The sequence below is a fragment of the Athene noctua genome, chromosome 15 (assembly GCF_965140245.1).
Source record: "Athene noctua chromosome 15, bAthNoc1.hap1.1, whole genome shotgun sequence".
Classification (NCBI taxonomy): domain Eukaryota; kingdom Metazoa; phylum Chordata; class Aves; order Strigiformes; family Strigidae; genus Athene; species Athene noctua.
Genome location: NC_134051.1, coordinates 9606961 through 9627485, shown reverse-complemented (window position 1 = coordinate 9627485; position 20525 = coordinate 9606961). Strand labels below are relative to the sequence as shown.

Genomic DNA, 20525 nt, shown 5'->3' with positions numbered 1-20525 from the left:
CCTGATTACCCTCTCTCAAGTGACACATTCCCTGTTCTTTTGTTTACTGCCATTTGAACCGTCCTTGCCCGCAGCGCACAGCATTGCAATGCCCACAAGAAAACTGTAGGCTCGGGGAGACTAAAGATTTAACAAAACGTGACTCAGATGCAGATTTCAAATTGAATGTATTGGCATACATTCCCCAAATATTTGAACAATGGGTCTTATTTCACACTATGACTTCTCTGCTGAAAGCAGGCCTGTGACATTTCTTTGGTGTGCAGTTGTCCAGCGGTTACCGCAGCCTGGGGTTGGCACTGGTGGAGCTCGTTTGAGCATGGAACGGGATCTGAAATGCTTAAATCCAGCTGAGTGGCTGGGTGCGATGTGCAAGTGCCAGGAGTCTTAGAGAACAGCAAGTGAAAGAAAATCCAAAGAAGACTGAGTGGGAAGGAAACAGCGAGGGGAGACACAGAAATAGTGGTAAAGTCAATGAGGATCCAAGCAACAGAGGCCGAAGTGAAAATTAGAGGTAACTCTCCTTGTCTCTAACATTTCTCTCTCCAGAGGCATCCCCGGATCCATTTTGCGGAGGGGGAAGCTGAGGCAGGGAGCAGCTTGGCTGCGGCTGCCAGCAGCCACTGCTGCCCGAGGGAAGAGCCTGAGGCAGGGCAGGACAGCCCTGGGGAGCGGGCGCCAGGGAGGGGGGTCTGGTGGAGGGAAGTTGGGGCCATGAGGGTGTCGTGTCTGACGGAGGGGAGCCGGGGCCATGAGGGGAGTCTGGGGGAGGGGAGCCCCGCGCTGCGCCCCGCTGTAGGGGGTGTGCAGGGGCTGTGAGGGGGTGTGTGAGGGCGGTGTGCAGGGGCTGTGCGGGGCGGGGGGTGAGGGGGGGTGTGGGGGTGTGATGGGTGCTGTGATGTGAGGGGCTGGGTGAGGGCGGTGAGGGGGGGTGAGTGGCTGTGGGAGGGGCTGAGTGAGGTGGGGTGTGAAGGGGCGTGAGGGGTGTGAGGGGTGGGGGGGTGTGTGAGGGGTGGGGGTTGTGTGGGGGGTGGGGGTGTTACCGGTGGGCGGTTACCGGTGGGCGGGCGGGCCGCAGAGGGGGGCGCTGGCGGCACGCGCCGCGCGGGGGGCGGGGGCTCCCGGCGGCCCCGGCAAAGCGGGCGGGGCGAGGCCAATCTCAGCCGCCGCTGTTGCCGCCGCCGGCGGTTCAGCCTTTCCCTCGCTCCTCTGGCGCCAGGTAACCAACACCCGGGCACCGGCGGCGCCGGCCTCGCGAGCGCTCGGTGTCCCCTCCCCGCCGCCCCCTCTGAGGGGGAGCCTCTCCCTCCCCGCGGCCGCGCCGGGGCGGGTGGGGTCTCCCCTTTCCCGTAGGGTCAGGCCGCGTTTCCCCGCCCTTCCTCGGAGCGGCGGGGGCCGGCGAACAGCTCGGCGCCAGCCCGTTCCGGCCGTTGCCGCGCTGCCAGCCGCCCCCCCGCCCCCGACACCCGCTGAGTGGCGGCAGCTGCCGCCCGCGCTCGCCTCGGCCCGCCCGCCGCCGCCTCCCGCCGTGAGGGCCGGTCCCGGGCGAGGCGGGCTCGGGCGGGCAGGGCCGCGTTGGGCGGCTGCCCGCGTGGGAGCCCGTGGGGCGTTGTGTCTCGGTCTGCGCCCTCCTCTGGGCAGAGGGGATCGGCTTGTTCCTCGGCTCGGACGGTAGTCCAAGGAAGGCAGCAGGACGTGAGGGTGTCGCGTTGGAGAGCGGGCTGGAGTTGTTCGGTCAAGTGCTGAGCCCTCTTGAGGGCCCGGAGTCATTTGGATCGGTGCTGTTAAACTGGAAGGAGAGAGACAAATCTCTGCCGTAACGGTCTGCCTGCCTGGGTGCCTCTGGGCCTGGCCCTCGGAGCGTTTCCTTGTCAGATGGAGCTATAACCTGCAGCTTTCCACCCGGATTTAGGAAAAACTGATAAGCGTGCTGTAGTGCCAGTGCTCGCCGCAGTTGCCGAGGCTTAGTGCAAAGGTAATGTACTGTAATCGATGTTGTGGCCTGGTGCTGGGCAGTGCCAAGCCTGTCTTTACTGTCAGCCCGGCTGTCACCTCAAGTCAGCCAGTGTCAGTGAACTGCTGCTGTGGGGAGTGTAGTTACACAGGGTTTTACTGTAAAAGAGTTTGGCATTACTCAGTGAGTGTGTGTAGTTTTACTGCAAAATGTGATATTTCAGTATTGTGCTTGCTTTGAGACGATAGGATTGTGTTCCTGATGTGGTGATCACATTTGGTTGCTCTTCAGTAAGCACAGGGGTACAAGTGTCTGAAACATGAGACTCTTTAGAGGCAGTGCCTGTCTTCTGTTGATCTCAAGAAGTTTTATGGCTGCTGGAAAGGAAAAGTGTTTGGTTTGCCTTGTTTCATGTTTCTTTACTAAAAAAAAAAAAAGTTGTTTATAATATAGGGAAAGAAAATCTTAGCTAGCAAATTCCATGTTCCGTGTTTCTGCAGTACTTGCAATCCTCCTATCCCATGTCTGGTTTTCAGTTTACCATTACACAAAAAAGGAAGTGAAAACTTTGTTCGTTTTCTAAAAATCTTCTATCTTAGTGGTTTGCAACAGACTCTTACAGGCTAATGCTTCTGTTCAATTTCCAAGTTCATCTTGATGTCTAATTCCCCCTCTCGCCTATGGGGGTGTATTACTATTTGCTGATTTTCCTAATAATGTTATGGAAGTAAGTTGCAGGCTTTTTTGTTGTAAGGGCTTTACTGGCAAGCTTAGTAGGCTTTTTACATTGATATGTTGGTAAATACGGGGTGTCTATATCTCCTTAAATCTGTGCTACTTGACTGACTTGTGACTTGGTGATTTTAAGCGTTGTGGACATTTTAGGCATTCAGGTGTAGGAGTTCGTTGTGAAGAGGAAGACGTCGGGGTTTATGTTGTTAGTTAATACTGAGGCTGTGTTCTTGGGCGAGTGCAGCGGTTTAGGAACGCGAGGCATTAAGCAAAATGCGCCTTTTGTCACCGGCGGCGAGCTAGCAGTTGGGCCGAAGGCGGACGGCGTGCCCCGGCGGCGGGACCCCTCGCCCGGGCGCCCGCGGGTTAAGCGCGGTGGGCTGGCCGCGGCCGCGAATTCAAACCCTGCCCCTGAGTGACGGCGCGGGGGGCTGGCTCCCGTCCGCAGGAGCCTGCGGGCTTTGTTGGGGCCGGGAAGCCATTTTGGGATCCTGCGCTGTGGCATGGAACAGCATGTCCTGTCCGCCGCGGAGCGCGCCCTGAGCCCGGGCCGCCGTCGCGGGCGCGGCGCCCCCCCGGCCCCCCGCCGCCCCCCCGGCCGGTGCAGCCCGCGGCGCCGGGCACCGGGCGCGCCCCGCAGCCTTCCCGCGCCGCTGCGCCAGGCCGGAGGCTCGCCGGGCTCCGCTGCCGGGGCGCCCTGAGCCCCCCGCTTCTGCGGCAGCGCGGCGAGTCGGATGGGGGAGCCTCGAGCGAAGCGCCGAATCTCAGTGAAGGCAGAGGCCTGGTGAGGCTTGTGCTTGGACTCTTTGTGCGTATTTCATTGAGACGGGCTGGAGGTTCCTGGCTTGTAACGCGGCTCGGGGTGTTACCGGCAGCGTTTCGGGTGCTGCGCGTGTAAACAATGAACAGACGTGTTTATTGTTTCACCATAGCTGGGGGTACAGCTGGCTTCTACCGACCTTCCTTTTAAAAACCATCGGAATGGGTACTTAACGCGAATATGCAATATTACTGCTTTGTGAAGAACCTCTCTTCTTTTGTTAGTAGCGTTACAGTCGCTGACACCTGTGTTTGGGAATCTTTGCCATAGTACTCAATGGTAACATCTAGTTTAATGTGGATTTTGTGGGATTTTTCTGTTTGCTTTTGTGTTCCTGCTTTAAAGGAATACTAATGTTTTAAGAATGTGTGTTTTAATAAATTGTTGATTTAGCATGGAGCTCTTTGCCTTTCAGCCTGTTTAAACTAGTAGTTAATTTGGTGTATGGAAACATTTTTCGTGGAGCATATTTATTTAGGAATTTGCCTTTTTTCTTAACAAAAAGTAATTTTATTTGTTGTCCTGAATAATACTAGAAAATAAAAATTGAAATTACAAGTAAAAAATGGCTTGCTCTCATGAACTGATAGGGTTGCATACTCCAGTTTCATTATTGTTAATAATTTGCCCAAAAGTCTGTTTAGCTTTTGTGGCATTGGTATGTTAAATCATGATGACTTAAACTTACTTTGTTTGCTTTGAAAGATAAGGGTATAGGTTCTACTTGAAGTAGCACTACCAGTATCTCTCTAAGACTTCAGATGTGTAATATTTTTACCCCTTGTAATTTAAAAAAATGAGACATGCTTTCTTGCAAATTTTCTCGTTCTGTAACAGACTCCTGGTGAATATTTCTACTGTGTCAGGGTCCCGTTTGTGAAATGGCGATTTACCACTTCCTTTGTCACAAAGGGTGTTCATGAGGAAATGCCTAGGTAGCATGTTTGTGGAAGGCTGTTTATGTACCCCAGAAGACATAAGTGGGAGTTCATCCTTGTCCTTGCCAGGTACTTGTAGTGTATCTACAATGTGTATGTGGTGCTGCCCACCCCCACACCGCTCCACTGTGATCCTTCTGTGCATAAAGGCCGCTATCAGAGCTTCTCCTCAGCTTCCATGAAAGACAGGAAGCTTGCTGCAGCGCTGCTAGGGTTTTGCAGGGGCTGATTCTGAAAATCACTTTTAGCTGAACAGGCTCATGAGGTAGTGGTGCAGCCTCGTGTCATGTCCACATCCTCTGCAAACAGCCAAGGGGCTTTGTGCAAAGGTAAATCTGCTGCACTGATTACAGGAGACCCTGTGCTTCCTTGTGTTCTGACCAAGTCAGAACCTGACTTCTCCCGCCCTCTGCTCTGCTGGTTTACTCTAACACTGATTCGGTTGAATTATTGCAAGGGACAGATGATACTTGAGATGATTATCATTGTCTGCTTCCCCAAAAAGGCAAATAATCCATCTGTCTCTGCAGGAATGTGGAAGCTAGCTTCTAAGTTGAGGTGCATCTAGTGTCCACTCACATTCTACCTGAAATGTGTGATTCTCGCTAATAGCTTTTAGCTTGTCTTACAAATGTATTCTTATTAGTGGGGCTGGTATGTAACTACATGTGTAGTTCTTTCACTGTATATTCCTTAGTACTTAGAAACAGATGTTTATGGGCTTCTGAAGAGGGGAAGAAAGGCTACTTAAAGTTTGGGCCCAGTAGTGCTTGCAACAAAGTTAATACTGAAAGCCTACGTGAATTGTTATGGACAGATGTATGGTACCTAAATCTGAAATCTGCTGTGCACCTAAAAGTGTTTGAACTGGAACTAAGTACTATGTCTACCTCTCAGGTTCTCTGCCAAATTTTGTGGTTTTAAATTTCCAAAATACTTTATTAGCATGTCGTCTTCTGTTCCAGTTGTATTCATAAATGAGAAGAATTAATATATGAAAGGTGGAGCGCTGTTAAACATGAATGAACAAATTAGAGGGGGTTAGTGTCTTCCACCCAGCCCTGGTCTGTTCTGTAGTTTAAAGTTGTGTAATAAGAATGTAGAATATTTCTAAATAAATTGGGTTGATCATTTGTTTTGTGGGTTTTGTCTTGAAGAGATGGATAACTAAGCGGTTGAACTAGTAGCCAGGTGGGTTTTTTAAAAATCCAGTTTCATAGTGAATTTAGATGCCTGGTTTTGAAAATTGTGGTGGTTATCTCTGAAGATTATTTTCAAGTTCCTTTTCAGTCAGTTAAGCCTGTTGCTTTGAAAAAACGAGTACAGGTTTTTCCCTTTGAATCTGAATTAATTTTAGAGCATCAGGACAAGTGAATTGAACCAAGTTCCTAATAAGTGATTTCCAGCTACGTGGTGTTTAGATGGCAAACCTGTTATCTTTACTGGAGATCTTGGTGCTGTGAAAATCAGCTATTAATAGACCTGTGCATAAATACCTTCAAGGCTTTTCAGTTAGCGGTGCTATTGTCAAGTACATATTTTATCTAATACTAACTTAATGATATATTTTGAACTTTACCAGATAAGAAATATGATGTAACTTCTAGCATTTGGTTTCTTCAGAAATCAAGTAGAGAGAACTTGTGGGGAAGAGGAAAAGAATGGGAAAAAAAAAAATCTGACCTAGTATGTTATTTTTCAAAGTCTGTCTTTGCCCTGCCCCATACGGTTAGCAGAGACAGCGGGAGGAGTTAAGTAGCTGCTGAAAGCTCACTCCCTTAGCCCAGCTGTCCATGTGGGAAAACTGCTGGGTGTCAGAAGCACAATATCAGCTATTGAGTTGCCAGTTAAAGACAAGGTTTACTGATGAAATTGTGTGCTAAGCGATCAAGATCAGCTCCAGTGGAAACTAAACAGTTTTCCCTAGCTTGTGGTTTCAAAATCTTTCTATTGGGATGGACCAATTTAAGCAGAGCAACCTTAATCATCGTTTTGAATTTCAGTAGGCACATGTCTGAGAAATCTGGTTTGCTGTTGTTTAAAACAAGTGCTATCTGATGTTATCAACATCCCTCATCATGCAATTCACTGTATTTCCATTTTTCTTACTGGCAAATCTTTACTCTGTGGTCCCCATTCCCTGTGTTCTAAAATGAGGTCTTGCTTGTTAAAGTATGGCAGCAGTTGTTACGTATTCTAGCAATAGTTGCTGCTTATTCTAGCAAGAGAATTAGGCTGCTTTGCTAATACTTATGCACTACTGATTTAAGCTTCCTCTAAACAAACAACAGATTTTGTATATGAGCCAGTGAAAGCATTATGGCTCTGGGACAAGTGAAGTAAGTGTAGAGAAAGGTCACTTAATGGAAATTCTTTCTCTATAATATTAAAAACAAAACAAAAAAAAACTATAAACAGCAGAAGTGGGATGTTGTATTTCATTAACCCCACAAATGCATGGGAGGTGCTTGCACTCAGAAAGCTACAATGTTTAGGCCTGTAAATTCTTATTTCTAAAAACAGGGAAACTGTCTTCAAGAGTAATGGAAGTATCCTCCTGCCTTATTGATTTGGAGGCTACAGGTGGACTAAGAGTATTTTTATGTTCTGTGTAGAGATTTCTTTTTGAGCTGCACCTGTACATGTGACTCTGCTTTTTGTCTCTTTCTTACATATATGTAGCTATACAAATGAGCAAAGTACATCCCTAAAATGAGATACTTGTTGGCCTTTTGATTATAATGATTAAAGTGTAGGTAGGGAATTTTTTACCCTAGTTCAGGCACGTCATCACAGTTGTGTGGAGTGTTTTACTGCTACTGAAACAGGAGCTGTAGATAATCTGAAAATAGCCAGGATTCTGCTTTGCTAATGTAGATCCAGGATAGCCAAATCCCTATTTGTTAACCACAAATAACCTTACTATCAAAGAATCTTTTCTAGAAAAGCAAAACTTTCCTTGTAGCTAATAAAACTGAGAAGGGTTCAAGAATTTTTTGTAAATATTTTGAATGTGAAAGTCAAATCATACAGAATATCACAAGTAGGCACATGTGCAGTTCTGCACATTTATTGATATGATGGCATCAGTTTTTATTTTCTTCCTAAAGCTATAATGCCTTTCAAAGACCCCATGGAAAGTGTTACAAGTGTTGGTTTGGTGGTTTTGGTTTGTGGGCTTTTTTTGGAAGTGTACAGCACTCTGGAAAACTTAACAAATTCTAGCCATGTGAGTCACTTTGCAGTTGGCTCTTCTTCTAGGGTGTGTATTCAGTGTTTTTATGACAGGAATAAATTGTTACAAAATATTACAATTTTGTGAAATAAAGGAAACTCCCTCTCTGCTTAGTGGATGTTGTTCAGAGGTTGTAGAGTAAAATGATTTGACTATATGTAAAAACTTCCTCCAGCTTCATCTGTGTTATGCTTTGTTGCTGCACAGAACAGCCTGTGCTTTGCTCAGTGGGCTTTCACAGCAAAATTAATTATGAAGAGATCTCTGAAAGCATGGCTGTGTAGGTTTTTCTTTTCATTTTTATGCTTAGCTTTTGGGGATGCTAGCATAACTGAGTTCCTATGGAAGTGCTGTAGTGTAGTTGTGATAGGAGCTTGGCTCATATTCTAGTAGTGTTCAAGAGAACTCAGAAATTGCTGAAAATGGAGTATCGTAAAGAAAGTTGCGGTCAGAAATACACTGAGCTTCATGTGGTAATGATAAGGGATATCTAGCACTAGCAGCAATACTGCTGAAATACCGAGAGCTCCATATTTCTCTTTAACAGTAGGTTTTTTGTTTCAATACTTTGTAACACAGGCTGAACAATGCAAGGGCTCTTACATTGACTTTATGTAATTATAAGTCATTGCATTGCTTTATTTTCACCTTTTACAGTATGATTTGAAACAGTCAACATGGACTTTTCACGTCTACACACGTACACTCCTCCCCAATGTCTGCCAGAGAACACTGGCTATACATATGCACTCAGGTGAGAACTCTTTTCTTCTTGTAGAGAAACTATATGTTCTCTGAATGTTGTTATATTGTGGACAGTTTGGCTTTCATGGTAAGTAGCTGACTTCTTTGAAGAGGCATGCTTTATCTAGTCTGTTTTGAAAATAACTGGTGTGTCCTAAATGGAGGAAAGAATACATGTTGAACTAACAGGACAATGACTAAGATAATGACTCAGTGTTTATTAGTTGCTATGAATAACTAGTCTCCGCCTAGTTACAATTGCCGTTTTATTTCTATAAATAAGTCATCAGAATTCTTAGATGTTTTCTCTGATATGTCTTGTAACTTTGTGTGTTCTTTTTCGGCTTGGCACCATTTTCACTTTAAAACACTGATTGATTGCACTCTCATTGCCACTAGTGTGGAACTTGGCTGGAGGCCACATATTGATTACTTTTCTTTTACCAAAACTGCCTGTTGTGTGACTCTAAAATCTAAAGTATTGTAATGAACTTGTTTTTTCTTTTTTTTATTAAACTGACCATGATTATACTGTCTTTCTTAAGTCACTTCACTTTTCTAAAAATAGCTCTGTGCGGTGTTTGCTAGTTTTTGTATTACGTGTTCAAAATAAATGTTGTGATGCCCATTTGAGTGTTTTTAATATTAATAGAGCAGATTGTGGCTGCTGATTTTTAATCTCTCTAGCTTTTCTTGTTGCTGAGTTGTTAGATGTATTTTGAAGCAAGTATACATCAGTGAACCCAAGTTACTGGTTTAGTTAAAGTTTTTTTTAAAAAGTTTTGTTCATTGGGATGCAGTATGAGATTGCTTTTTTATTCTGTGCCTGTAAATCATTATTATGTATTAATGGGGATTAAAATGTAGTATGTAGATTGGAGAAAATTTGGCTACTTGCCAATAAAACAGAAATTGGCAAAACTGTAGAATTAGATCACTAACTTTCGTCTGTAACATTCTTGATTTTGTGTATTCTAAGACTGTAGCATCGCCACTTTTTCTTGGGGAACGTGGAGGGGTTTTTTTAGCTATAGCCTGATGTCAGTAGTGTTACAAAATGGTATGTGTTTTACGTTGCATCAATTAAATGGCATCTCTTTTCTGAATTTTTAGAAAAACATTGGTAAAATGTTGGCTAAGTACAAGTGAGTTTAACTTCAAGAGAAGACATGTTGGACGATGAAAGATTATTTATGTGCCTTACATCAGCCAGCAGATTCACTATTGTATTACTAAGTGTTTTTAGGTAGCTCTATGTTGCAAATGCACCTTAGAGACTGGCTGAAATATTTTAACTCTTTTACAAAGGAGAACTTTCCCTACTGTGAGCAATTAAAGTAGACTTTGATTCTTCTAGTTGTTTAGATAGCAATTTTGGTGTCTGTGTGAACATATATTTCTTAAAACAAGCTGTTAAATTGTAATCTAACTTTATTTATTTTCCTTAGCTGTTACATTTGTTTGAAATGATATTAGTATGTTCTACTGTACAATCTTCTCCACAAAACTAATCTTCCTTGCAGACACAAGGGAATAAGTAGGTCTTAATACTAAGAAATTGATTTTTTAAAAAAAATTATATGAAATTCCAAGAGTATTAGCAAAGTAAAGTTCAGTGGCATCCTTAAACTAATCTGGGGTTAAAACCCTTCTGAGATGAGTCTTTCTTCTTGCCCACTGTTTTGTTGGATAACAGTTTTGTTTCTCACTGAAGCAAACAATACAACAGGAGAAAGGATTAACCTGCCAGGAGAGGAAGATGCGGAATGATAAATCTTGTTTGGGTTTTATGTAGAAGATAGTTGGAGGATTTGACTTCTTACATAAATGAAAATTACTGTTTTGCAAATCTGAGAACTTGTGAAGAGGCCTTTGTGGAAAGGGAGGGTTACATGTCTTGAAACTTTTTGCCCTCCCATTTTGCTGTGTTAAACTGCAGGTGTAGGTATTCAGAAATGGATAGAAGTGGCTAAGCTGAAGTTTAATAACTGGCTTAATGAAGGCAAGTACAGTTAGACTAGGTTGAAATTAATTAATTGTAATTCTTGTGTAGAAAGGAAGGATTAGCAAGCACTTTCTTCAAAATTTCTTCTTGAAAAGTTCTGCAAAGCCCCAAAGACTAAAATAATGATGGAAGACTACTTGGTACGCTGCCTGCTTTCAGGGTGTCAAAAGAGTAAACTACAGCTGTGGAGCAGGCTCCTGCTGTGTGTCTGCTTGCTGAATCTGTGCAGAATGCCCTGTATTATTGATGTAGCTCTTCCTACCTTGGGTCAAGTAATATTTGAAGACTGTGAGGAAAGGGTGAATTAGAGTTGCTAATCAGTATTTTCATGCTGAAGTTCATTCCTTCTCCTCCCCCCACCCCCCGTATTTATTTTGCTTATATTCTGATCTGTCTTGTTCTGCCTTTGACAGTTCAATCTTTACAAAATATGTCTGTGATTTTCTTTACAGAAATTGACTTGTAGCACAGCAGAAACAAATACAGTGAAGTTAGATACCACAAAGCTATTAATAGAGTTGGCTATGACCTATTATTAGAATTTACATTAATACTCACTGGTATTGCTGTCTGTTCATAAGTGTTTGTAGTGCTTCTACTTTGTGCTTTTACTCCTCCAGCACAAATCAGAAATGCATTAAACTGATACAGCTAAATAACCTTTATCCTCCTCAGAATGCAAGTCAAACCTGTGAATCTCACCCACTTGTCAACATAAAATTTACACCCCTCTCAAGGCTGATCGTTGCTTTTAGTCACTGTCATCTTTTGAGTTGTGGTGTTTTGTCAATTTGGGTACTTTAACACTTCTTTTTCTTCACAAATACGGATTAAATTGGTAAGAGTTTGGTTTGATCCCCTCTCCCTGTGTCAGAGCATTAAATCAGGATGTAACTTTCTGCAAAATACTTGTGTAAAAAACCCAAAGGATTTTACTTGTCTTCTGGGACTGATCGAAGCAATAGCTAAACAACTCAAGGTAGTGAGTATCCTTGGTCAGTTAATACAAGTAACGCCCTGGTCAGAAAGCATGTGAACATTCATATACTGATCATGGGCCTGTGTCCATATTAAGAGATGTCTGTTTAGCTATAGTTCTGTAGGTGTATTGCATTTATCTATTATTATCCCAAATAATCAAGAACACTACTACCCATTTCATTCTAAGGAGTACTTATAAAATAAATGACACTTAAGGTCCTCCAGACAAAGCTAAAGCGTGTTAAAATTGGCAGACCTTGATCTCCTTCTACTTGTAAATATGTAACTTGAAATTTAACCCACTGAAGTCTAGGATATTCATGTTCTGTAGAAGCTCATGTGAAGGTGGTGTCAAGGTAATAGCCAAGAAGCTGGAAATGTAAGACTAGATCTAGTCAGCAGATCTGCCAGCAGCCATGGGTGCTGTTTCTTGGGGGAAGGAACCAGTCTGCAGTGTGTAGGTTAATTGCACCCCACCTTTAAGATGTTTTATGGTTAGCCATTCATATTGAATAGGAGTACCATCAATGTACAGGTTCATTTCTGTCCTGTGAAAGGAAAGGCAGGGGTTTTTGATCTTCTGTAAAAGAAAAAGCCACTTTAGAAAGCATGGAAAGTGAGATGGCAAGTTAGGCTTCTAGGTAGTGTCCTAAGGACAAGAGAACAGATAATGCACTTTCTATGTGAAGAGAGTTGTTATCCTGCATAAGCAAGAGAAGCTCTCTTCTTGTTTGAAAAGATCCTATCATTTTTTTTTTTTGATAGTAGAGGCCAACTCCAAGCTATGTATTCAACCCGAACTGATATAAATGCTCATTGAGATACTTAATAACGGCAAGTGTTCATAAACAGAAACAAATTGAGGTTGGTCACAGCTGTCAGCTTGTCCTGTGTACTTTGTGTTCTTGTGAATTGAGTAGCTGTAAGAAACATTGGATGAAGATGAGGAAAAGCAAATGTGTCATGGCAAGTGTAAATAGCAAAACTCAGTTCTGAAACAACTGTTTAGGGAGGGACTCAATAATAAACTGTTGTGGCATTGACCCTTTCAGAATGAACAACAGGAGGAGCCATATTTAACCTGTATTCTCACTTCACATCTGTCATAATGCCAGTTCTCTAGACATAATATTTTTGAAAACTGTAAAAATTATATCCTTTTGTATTTAATCGAATGTAGACTAAATTCATTTTCATATGAGGAGGCTCCTCTCCCCCTTCCACCCAAATGTAGGCAAGGATTAGTAAGCATAATGCATATAGTAATGTGTGCTGGGTTTATCTTAAGCAGTGCTTAGACTCCTGCCTTGCACTGGGTTGCACTGCATGTGACAGCATTAGCAGGGCAGACCAGTCAGATCGAGCAGGTAGTGCCAAAGACCTGCTGTCAAATCTGTGCATCTCTGGGCCATTGCAGAAGTTATTTTGGACAAGCTCTGGACTGGTCCTGTGGGCTGAATGCTGCTGGAGCAACTAGATGTTGTCCTGGGTCAGGTGGGTTTTTTTTAGCTGAAAGTTCATGGTTTAGCTGAAAAAAGTTCTTATGCTCTGACACAGTCCCATTTTATGGGCTTTACTTTGCATTGTGGAGCAATCAAGAAACTTGATTCCAAAGCTTGTCAGAATTAAATCACTACTGTAACTAGTGAATAGGCCTTCTGATGTTACTTGTATGCCAAAGTAATACAATTCATATATTATTACTTTGTAAAATTCAGGTATCTTTAATGATTGTGTAAGAAAATTACTTCCTTTAAATTGTGTTTGCACAAATACATTTTATAGTAGATGTTTATAAAGTGGAAGCTTCTGTATCACATATAGATTGCACAGTAGAATCTACTCATTCAGATTAATTTGCTTGCTTGGGTGTTTTTGGTATTTTGGGGAGAAGGAGCTGCTTGTTAACAATACCTTGCTCAGCTCTTCTGTTAAAAATCAAACACAAAACCAGCTCTGTATATGCCTGTGACCCAAGAGAGACCAGACCCTGTAGGGGAGCTGGCCTAGAGCACTGAGTGTGTAGATACTGCAGGTCACAGTGCTGAGTGGTTCTAGAACCTGGTCTCCAGCTGCGCCGTATCCCGTATGTGACAACAAGACTCTGCTTGGTTACATGGCTTGAATGTTTCCTTTGATTGTAAGTATGAGTATTCTGCTCTAGGCTAAACTTTTAGTAAATGTATTTCTTACTGACTCATCTGTTTTAATATGTTTGTGTTTGCCTTGTGTTGCTGCTTTGTCTTCATTGTAAGTTTTCATGGAGATTCGGAGAGAATCAAATGTAAAAATGTGGAGTAGAGTTCCTGGGGTAATAATGAAAAGCTTGTCTACATGTAAACTTGCCTCTATAGGATGAAACAGAAAAGTGGATGAAATACTCTAAACAATTTTTATTTGTTCTGAGTTAAATATTTCTAATGATGTACATAAAACTAAGAACTTTTAAAAGCACTTTTTAAAAGTATTGGTAGTTAAACTAATGTAGCTAAAGCAGGGAAGCCTTTAAATATCTTAAGGGGGGGGAGTTGCTACTTGTTGGGAGATGTAAGTTTAGAGTAGTGTGGCGCATGGATCTTTTGTTCTCAAAACAAGGAATTGGCAAACAAAAAATTGAAAAAACCACTTTGACTATGAATGAATCTGTGTTTTGTAACTTAAGAGCACATCATGATTTTTAATTTGCTCTTAGGCATGCTGAAGAAACTGTCACGAGTGGCTTCCTCTCTCACATTGGTCCCAAAAGAACTATTTGTCTGAGGCTGTATGATTGTTTGCTCTGGCTCACAAACATAGTTTCCATAGTTTCTTTCTAACTGTGATTTGCTTTCAGTTGTTAAACTTGTAGTATGGATAGCTTAAGAGAACCTTGAATATCTACATACTTCTAAGTTATTTGGATTACGTGGCATATCATCTGGGAATTGCTCCATAACCCTGGATAAACTGCTTTTAATGGAAACTTAGACTAGCTTGAAGGGCATGTTTGTTACTAGGGGAGTTTTTGCTTAAACTCTAGTAACTTTGCTGTTCTTATTTTGCTGCAGTTCAAGTTATTCTTCGTCTGCTTTGGATTTTGAGACTGAAAATAAAATAGATCCAGTATTTGATTCACCAAGAATGTCACGGCGTAGTTTACGGTTAGCTGCTGCAGGATTTAAGTCAGGTGATGCACAAAATGATCGTGACAGCTCTTACGCCGGAAACTCATCCTTCAGAGAACAGTCTTCTAAGTAAGCATTTTTTTATCATCACAAGTTAATTTATTGGTTGGAGTCTTGAGACTTCCTGTTGAAACACGATAGTACAAACGTGGGTTACCTACTGTTTTGTTCTTTGTTCCAGTACTTACTTTGAAAATTATGTTCAGTGTGTGGTTTACAAGGAAGTCTTTGCAGAAGTACAGGTGCTTGAATGGGAGGATTTTCTTTTAAACCTGATGAGCTGTCTATCACTTCAGTATTAACATACCTTAGCTCTTTGTTTTAATATAAAATAAGAGGTTTAACTTAAAGAGAAACTTGCATCTTTGGTGCAATGTCTTACTTGTCTTTGCTTTGTTTCCTAGGTTGATGAAGCAATGCAAAAGTATGAATAAACAATCTGGCAGTATGAGACACGTGCCAAGGAAAAATCTATCCAGCTCTTCCATTTTTAGCCAAAGCAGTTTCAATAGCCATGCCGGTGATGCATCAATGGTATCCACTGTATTAGATGAATCTTTGATTCGAGAGCAGACAGAAGTTGATCATTTCTGGGGTACGTAATCCTTGCTATTGCTCATATCAGACTCTGAAAGCTGCTTATGGCTTGGTGTGTATAAACCTATGTCTGCATCTTCCCTCTTCCCCACCCATTTATCAGTCCTGCCTTCAGATGTGTGCATGTACTTATTCTTTTGCTAAGATGCCTGCTGGAAATTCCCAGTCCAGTGTGTAAACTTGATTCACTGGCATAGTCAGCGTCAGGACGTGTTGCACAGTCAAGTTAATATGCAAGGCAAATGTATACAATTGGTGGTGAACACCATAGATTGTATAGGTGTAATTATCTGTTATCATTACTTTCTTCAGAATGTGCATGGAGTACTGTTTTTAAAGAATGGTAAGCATGTAACTTGTCTTTGAAAAGCCAAAGGAAAAGCATTTTCTTGTTTATTTATAGGCAGAAATATGTTTCAATTTAATGTACCTTAATCTGAAAGTTTAAAATTAGTGGCACTTCAGGATTTCCCCGAGAGGGTTTTTGTGTGTGTGTGGCTGGCTGGTTGGTTTTTGCAAGTATTTACAAGTATGCTTTTCGTCAACCTACATTTTTCATTGAAAAGGAAGATGCGAGAGTTGTCTATATAAAGCATTGTTTACATAGTGTTGTGTAGATGATCAACAATTTATTATATCTCCCAATTCAGATTGTTTCTAGTCAGTATGTTTGTGATCTTCCCAGAGTCCTCATGTAAAGAACTGTGACAGTCTTAGTAGAACATGTTCTAAACTTCAGATTACCTGGCTCTTAAAACAGAACCTTAGAATACAGTAGCACCAAAGTAGTTAACAGGCAACAGAAATGGTGTATACTTGTAATTAGCTGCTTTAAAGCCACATGGGAGCTAAGAAAAGGTGTAGTTGTCATTCATAGTATTTTGTCTGCTGTTTCTGTGGTAGAATGCTTTTCGCTGTTACCCTACTACATTAATATCTGAATATATGAATCTATTTGTGTGGTGGACTGCAAAATACGTTAAATACTAATCAAAGTGGTTTTTCTTTGCAGTCTTAAAATTAGTGGGACTTTTAATTCGAGTTCATGTCTGATATTGTAGTTGATTATGGGACTGCCTTATATTTGGGACCAAATTTTTCTTTTTTATTTTGAAGGTCTGGATGATGAAGGCGACCCTAAAGGTAACTACACTTTACTCTTCTTCCACACACATTCTAGTTAATGGTAACTGGTGATGGCAATACTGATGTCAATGCACTGAATGTTTTACTCTTCGTTTGCTAGGTAGTGGTGGTACTACAGTGATGCAGGTAAATGGTGACATAGCAACAGCAGAAACACAGACCACGATGATCAATGGCTACACTTGCAGTGACTGCAGCATGCTTTCTGAACGGAAGGAGGTTCTTACAGCATACTCACCTTCTCATGTGCCATCTTCTAGAATTTACTCTAGGGATAGGAGCCAGAAACATACATCCAGTAAGTTACTTTCTCTTGTGTTTTACTTGGATAGCAGAATGGTATATGCTGTAGTTGATGCATTTTTAGGTATAGCATTATTTAAGCATTTTCCCTACCCTGCTAAACTTACCAGGAGTTAAATTCTAGACATCAACTTCTGAAATAACTTTTTTTCTATACCAGTTGAAACTTCATATACTTGTCAGCTTCTAATACATAATTTCCAACTCTTTTTAATGCTGCTGTAGGAATTAAACAATTTCAAAATTACAGTGCCGTGGTATCTTAATAAATTATATTTCCAGATGCATGTGGAATGCAACGGGCTGTTGCAACAGCAGTGATTGTAAGAGTCTCCTAATCTGGTATTGCATCTATAGGTGTCTGTTTACCAGGTTTTGGTCAGGGTTTTCAGATAGAAACTTTTTCTTTGTGGTCTGGTTATTTGTTTTTTTCTTACAGGAACTTTCAAGATTGAGCAGAATTGTTGTTACTTTGCAGTGCTTCTGTTATCCAAGAAATCTGAGAGATACTTTCCTACTTCCTGCTTTGTCTTTTTTTTTTCTCCTCACGTAACCTTGCAGCTTGTTAGAGTGTTTTTAGAAGCTACACCTCAACTACTTGAAGAATTGAACTCCAAAGGGAGAACCTGATCCCAAATAAACTTCTAAGTGACTACATTCCTAAAACTCAAACCCAAATGAATCTGCTGTAAACAAGGCTCTGTCTTTCAAGGCAATCTCCATTCTATGGATAAGTTGTCTTCATTATCTTGACTGTGTCTGCCTCTTGCATAGCATCTTGAATTTCTTGATTTTTGTTAGTCCTCAGTTGTAATGAAGAAGTTGGTTTTTGAGTGGCTTTGAATTAGAAATGAACCAATTTTGGGATTCTTTAGGTGTGTTTATTCTTAAATGAAGTATGTTTCAGTAGCAAAAAACCAGTTTGGACTATAAGGTGTGCCTTTCAATGCTTTGAGGCAAGTATTTCTTTTTGGTAAATGTGTAGCACAGGTAGGAATTCTGTTGGCTTAGCATAATGAACTAAAAGTGACTGTATGAAAACTGTTTTCTGTCCTCCAGAGTTTGTATTTACACAGGAGAATTTACAAGGAACTAATCTTTGTACATTCCTTTGAACTTTAATCCAGTAGCTTGGGTTAAAGTGGAGGAGGGCAGGGGAAGGGGCACACAATCATGGAAGATTTTTAGAATGTGGCTGGTTCTAAGAGAGCAGCAGTATGGGGGACTGAAGCTTTTTTTCCCATGGCTGTGAAGAAGTGTTTGTCTCTAGCACTTGAGGCAGACCACTGCAGTATCTAACTTCTTCCAGTGTAAAGACAGAGAAAAGACAGTGCAAGTCCTCACCCTTTCAGATACAAAGTAAGAATGCAGTTTGTCTCTTTAGACCTGTGACCTACTAAATCAGTATCACCAGCTCACATTATTGAGAAATCCTAAGTTATGTAAGCAAGGAATTAATTGCAGTTTAGAGTTCTTAATTCTCATGAATAAAAGGTATTCTTGCTGAAGTCATACTTTCTGTCTTGAAGGCATTTTCAAGGATGTGTAGTTCTTACAAAAGCTTTGCTATACTATCTAGTGCATCCAGACTTCTCAAACTGTGCTTGCTTAGGTTTCATATTCCTGGTTAAACAAAGGTTCTCCATGCTTCATCCTCACTCTTCTACAAGCTAATGGTCACCAGAGAATAGATTTACATCCTCATAGGTGAATAACTTGTATTCACACTTTTTTCAATAGGAGGAACCTATTTCTACGCAAGTAAGATTCTGCGATTGGTCAAACATACTACAGCATCTTTTGCATCACTATTAGTGCAACTATTTCAAATGGTTTTGCTGAAGCTGGGTTATGAATTTAAAGGTACTTTTTCAGTTGTCTTTCTTGGTCTCCACACAAAGGCAGAGTGTGTGTGTTGGGGTCTTTTTCTTAAGGGCTTCATCTTTGGCACTGTGGTGTTCTTTTTCTATAGCTTTTTGGCTGGCTCCTGTCTTTCTCCCTTTATCTCGGTTGTGCTGCCCTTTCATACTTTCCCCCTGTTTTGGAAGTATCAGGATTCATGTATGTGAGATATCTTACAGTTAAGATTTCATGTGTTTGATTTTTATTAGGAAGTGACAGAAGGTAATGTTTAAATTGAGAAATTTAATTTTTAAAAACTGTTTGGTGTGATAGTGTCAAATCCTAACTTTTCAATGTCTTTAGGTCTGGACTATCTTACTGCCCTTAAGCCCACTGTACACTTAAAGCCTGATTAGATCTGTCTTGCAAAACTAAAACTGCCATCATCACTTTGCACTACTCTAAAGCACATCTTGTTTTCCCGGAAAATGTTCAATTCTTTGGTGCTTTCTCTTCTATAATACATGCTCTATGAGTGAAGTTCAGTTGCCATAGGCAGAAGGTAACTGATTTTTGTGTGCGAATAAAACTCTGTTCTCTCTGCCTGTTTGCCTTATAGTTTGCTAATGCTCTCTTCCCAGTCTTTTTAAGATCTCTAGTAAGACCAGCACAAATATGTAACAGATGGCCTGTTTGACAGGATGGTGGGAATAGGGGCTCAAGTTAGGGGCTTTACTAATTTAGCAATCTGAAAAGAAGCAGAAAGATTTTTGAACTAAAAGGCCACCTGTTGTTGAAAGAAGAAAAAAAAAAAAAAAAAATTGCACAGAGTAGGCTTCTTCCTTCATCATTTTTCAGGTTTCCTGTGAGTAACCTGGCTTTAATAGTGAACCAAGCCAGTTTGGCTAAAATCTGCATATATGATAGCTGCAATGTGCATATATATGAAAGGCTTTGAACTTGAGAGTTACATTCCATGTATGCTTTTTGAATGTGTTGCAGCTCACTCAGACTACTGTGGGAGCATGAATGTAAAGGAGTTTTACAGAGAAGATAGTAGCCGTCTTGGTGAAAATGAGGAGTCAATATGTAAGTATGAAGATTGATGTTGTCTTTTAGCCTTGGGCAATACACCGGGTTGTTGCTTTGATGGTAATATCAGATGCCCCATGACTCTTTGGAAGCTACAAAGTAAATGTTCATTTTGCAATTTAAATGTAGGGGGGGAGAATGGTCTATTCCACTGAAGTTTGCTTAGTGGTTTTTGGGTTGATAACTGATACTATGAAATAGACTTGTTCAAGTTACCTTGTAACAATCTTGACTTGATCCCATTAATTGACTGTTACCACAACCAACAGGTGATGACTGTAAGGGGAAGAAACAGCTTGAAATATACACCACAGACCACATGCAATCCTCATGGGCTAAAAGGGTAGCAAGGACCATTTGGCACACCTTTTCTTATGCAGGTTGACTTGGACCTTTTTTCTTTTGCTTTTATTTTGCATCACAATCTCACAATGTTAATCATACATATTGTTTTATATCTCTTTTTTTACCTTCCTCTATCAAAGTAGATTAAAAGTGTAAACGGTCTAGAAAATTAACACATTTCCTGTTTGACTTCTTGCTCTGATACTGGCTTTTTTGCAAGCTTGGCAGACTGCTTACCTATTTGGAAAAACAAGGTGTAAGGACAGCATACATGTATGTTAGAATTCACATTGCTAATTTATTCACTTTGGGGAAGTCTGTATAGCTTGATAGGTTGAAAAGCTGCCTTTAAATGAAAGCAAAGTATGAGGTATTGGTATGCAGATTATTTGAATAAAGGGTTTTTAACATCTTATTTTTGTTCTAGAGATAGTCAATTTTTACAGGAATCTTATATAGGGATAGAATCTTCCCTGAGATGAGCGTTCCCTAGCTTGAATGACAGAGGCATCAAGAATCTGTTGAGTGCTCTTTATTCAGCAAAGGAAAATGATTTGAGACACTTCAGTCACCTAAATGCTTTGCAAAATATTGGGTTGGTATATCTATAATCTGTCAGATTAACCC

At 41.2% G+C, this 20525-nt stretch overlaps 1 protein-coding gene across 13 annotated transcripts in view; it reads left to right on the top strand.

The window, feature by feature from the left end:
- Positions 1 to 295: 295 nt before the first annotated feature.
- The window catches only part of SUN1 (Sad1 and UNC84 domain containing 1), a 31685-nt gene continuing 11455 nt past the window's right edge, over positions 296 to 20525 (top strand). For 2 of the 13 annotated variants that reach the window (XM_074919670.1, XM_074919665.1), the window contains exons 1-9: positions 1122 to 1219; positions 8337 to 8433; positions 14457 to 14642; positions 14978 to 15168; positions 16287 to 16313; positions 16417 to 16614; positions 18360 to 18482; positions 19464 to 19550; positions 19823 to 19933. In XM_074919670.1, coding sequence (XP_074775771.1) covers positions 8357 to 8433; positions 14457 to 14642; positions 14978 to 15168; positions 16287 to 16313; positions 16417 to 16614; positions 18360 to 18482; positions 19464 to 19550; positions 19823 to 19933 — 1000 coding nt within the window. In that variant the 5' untranslated portion in view covers positions 1122 to 1219; positions 8337 to 8356. Of the gene's footprint in view, positions 515 to 1121; positions 1220 to 1515; positions 1976 to 3288; positions 3495 to 8336; positions 8434 to 14456; positions 14643 to 14977; positions 15169 to 16286; positions 16314 to 16416; positions 16615 to 18359; positions 18483 to 19463; positions 19551 to 19822; positions 19934 to 20525 lie in introns of those variants that run through there. The other 11 variants (XM_074919676.1, XM_074919672.1, XM_074919678.1 and 8 more) reach the window with 9 other exon arrangements.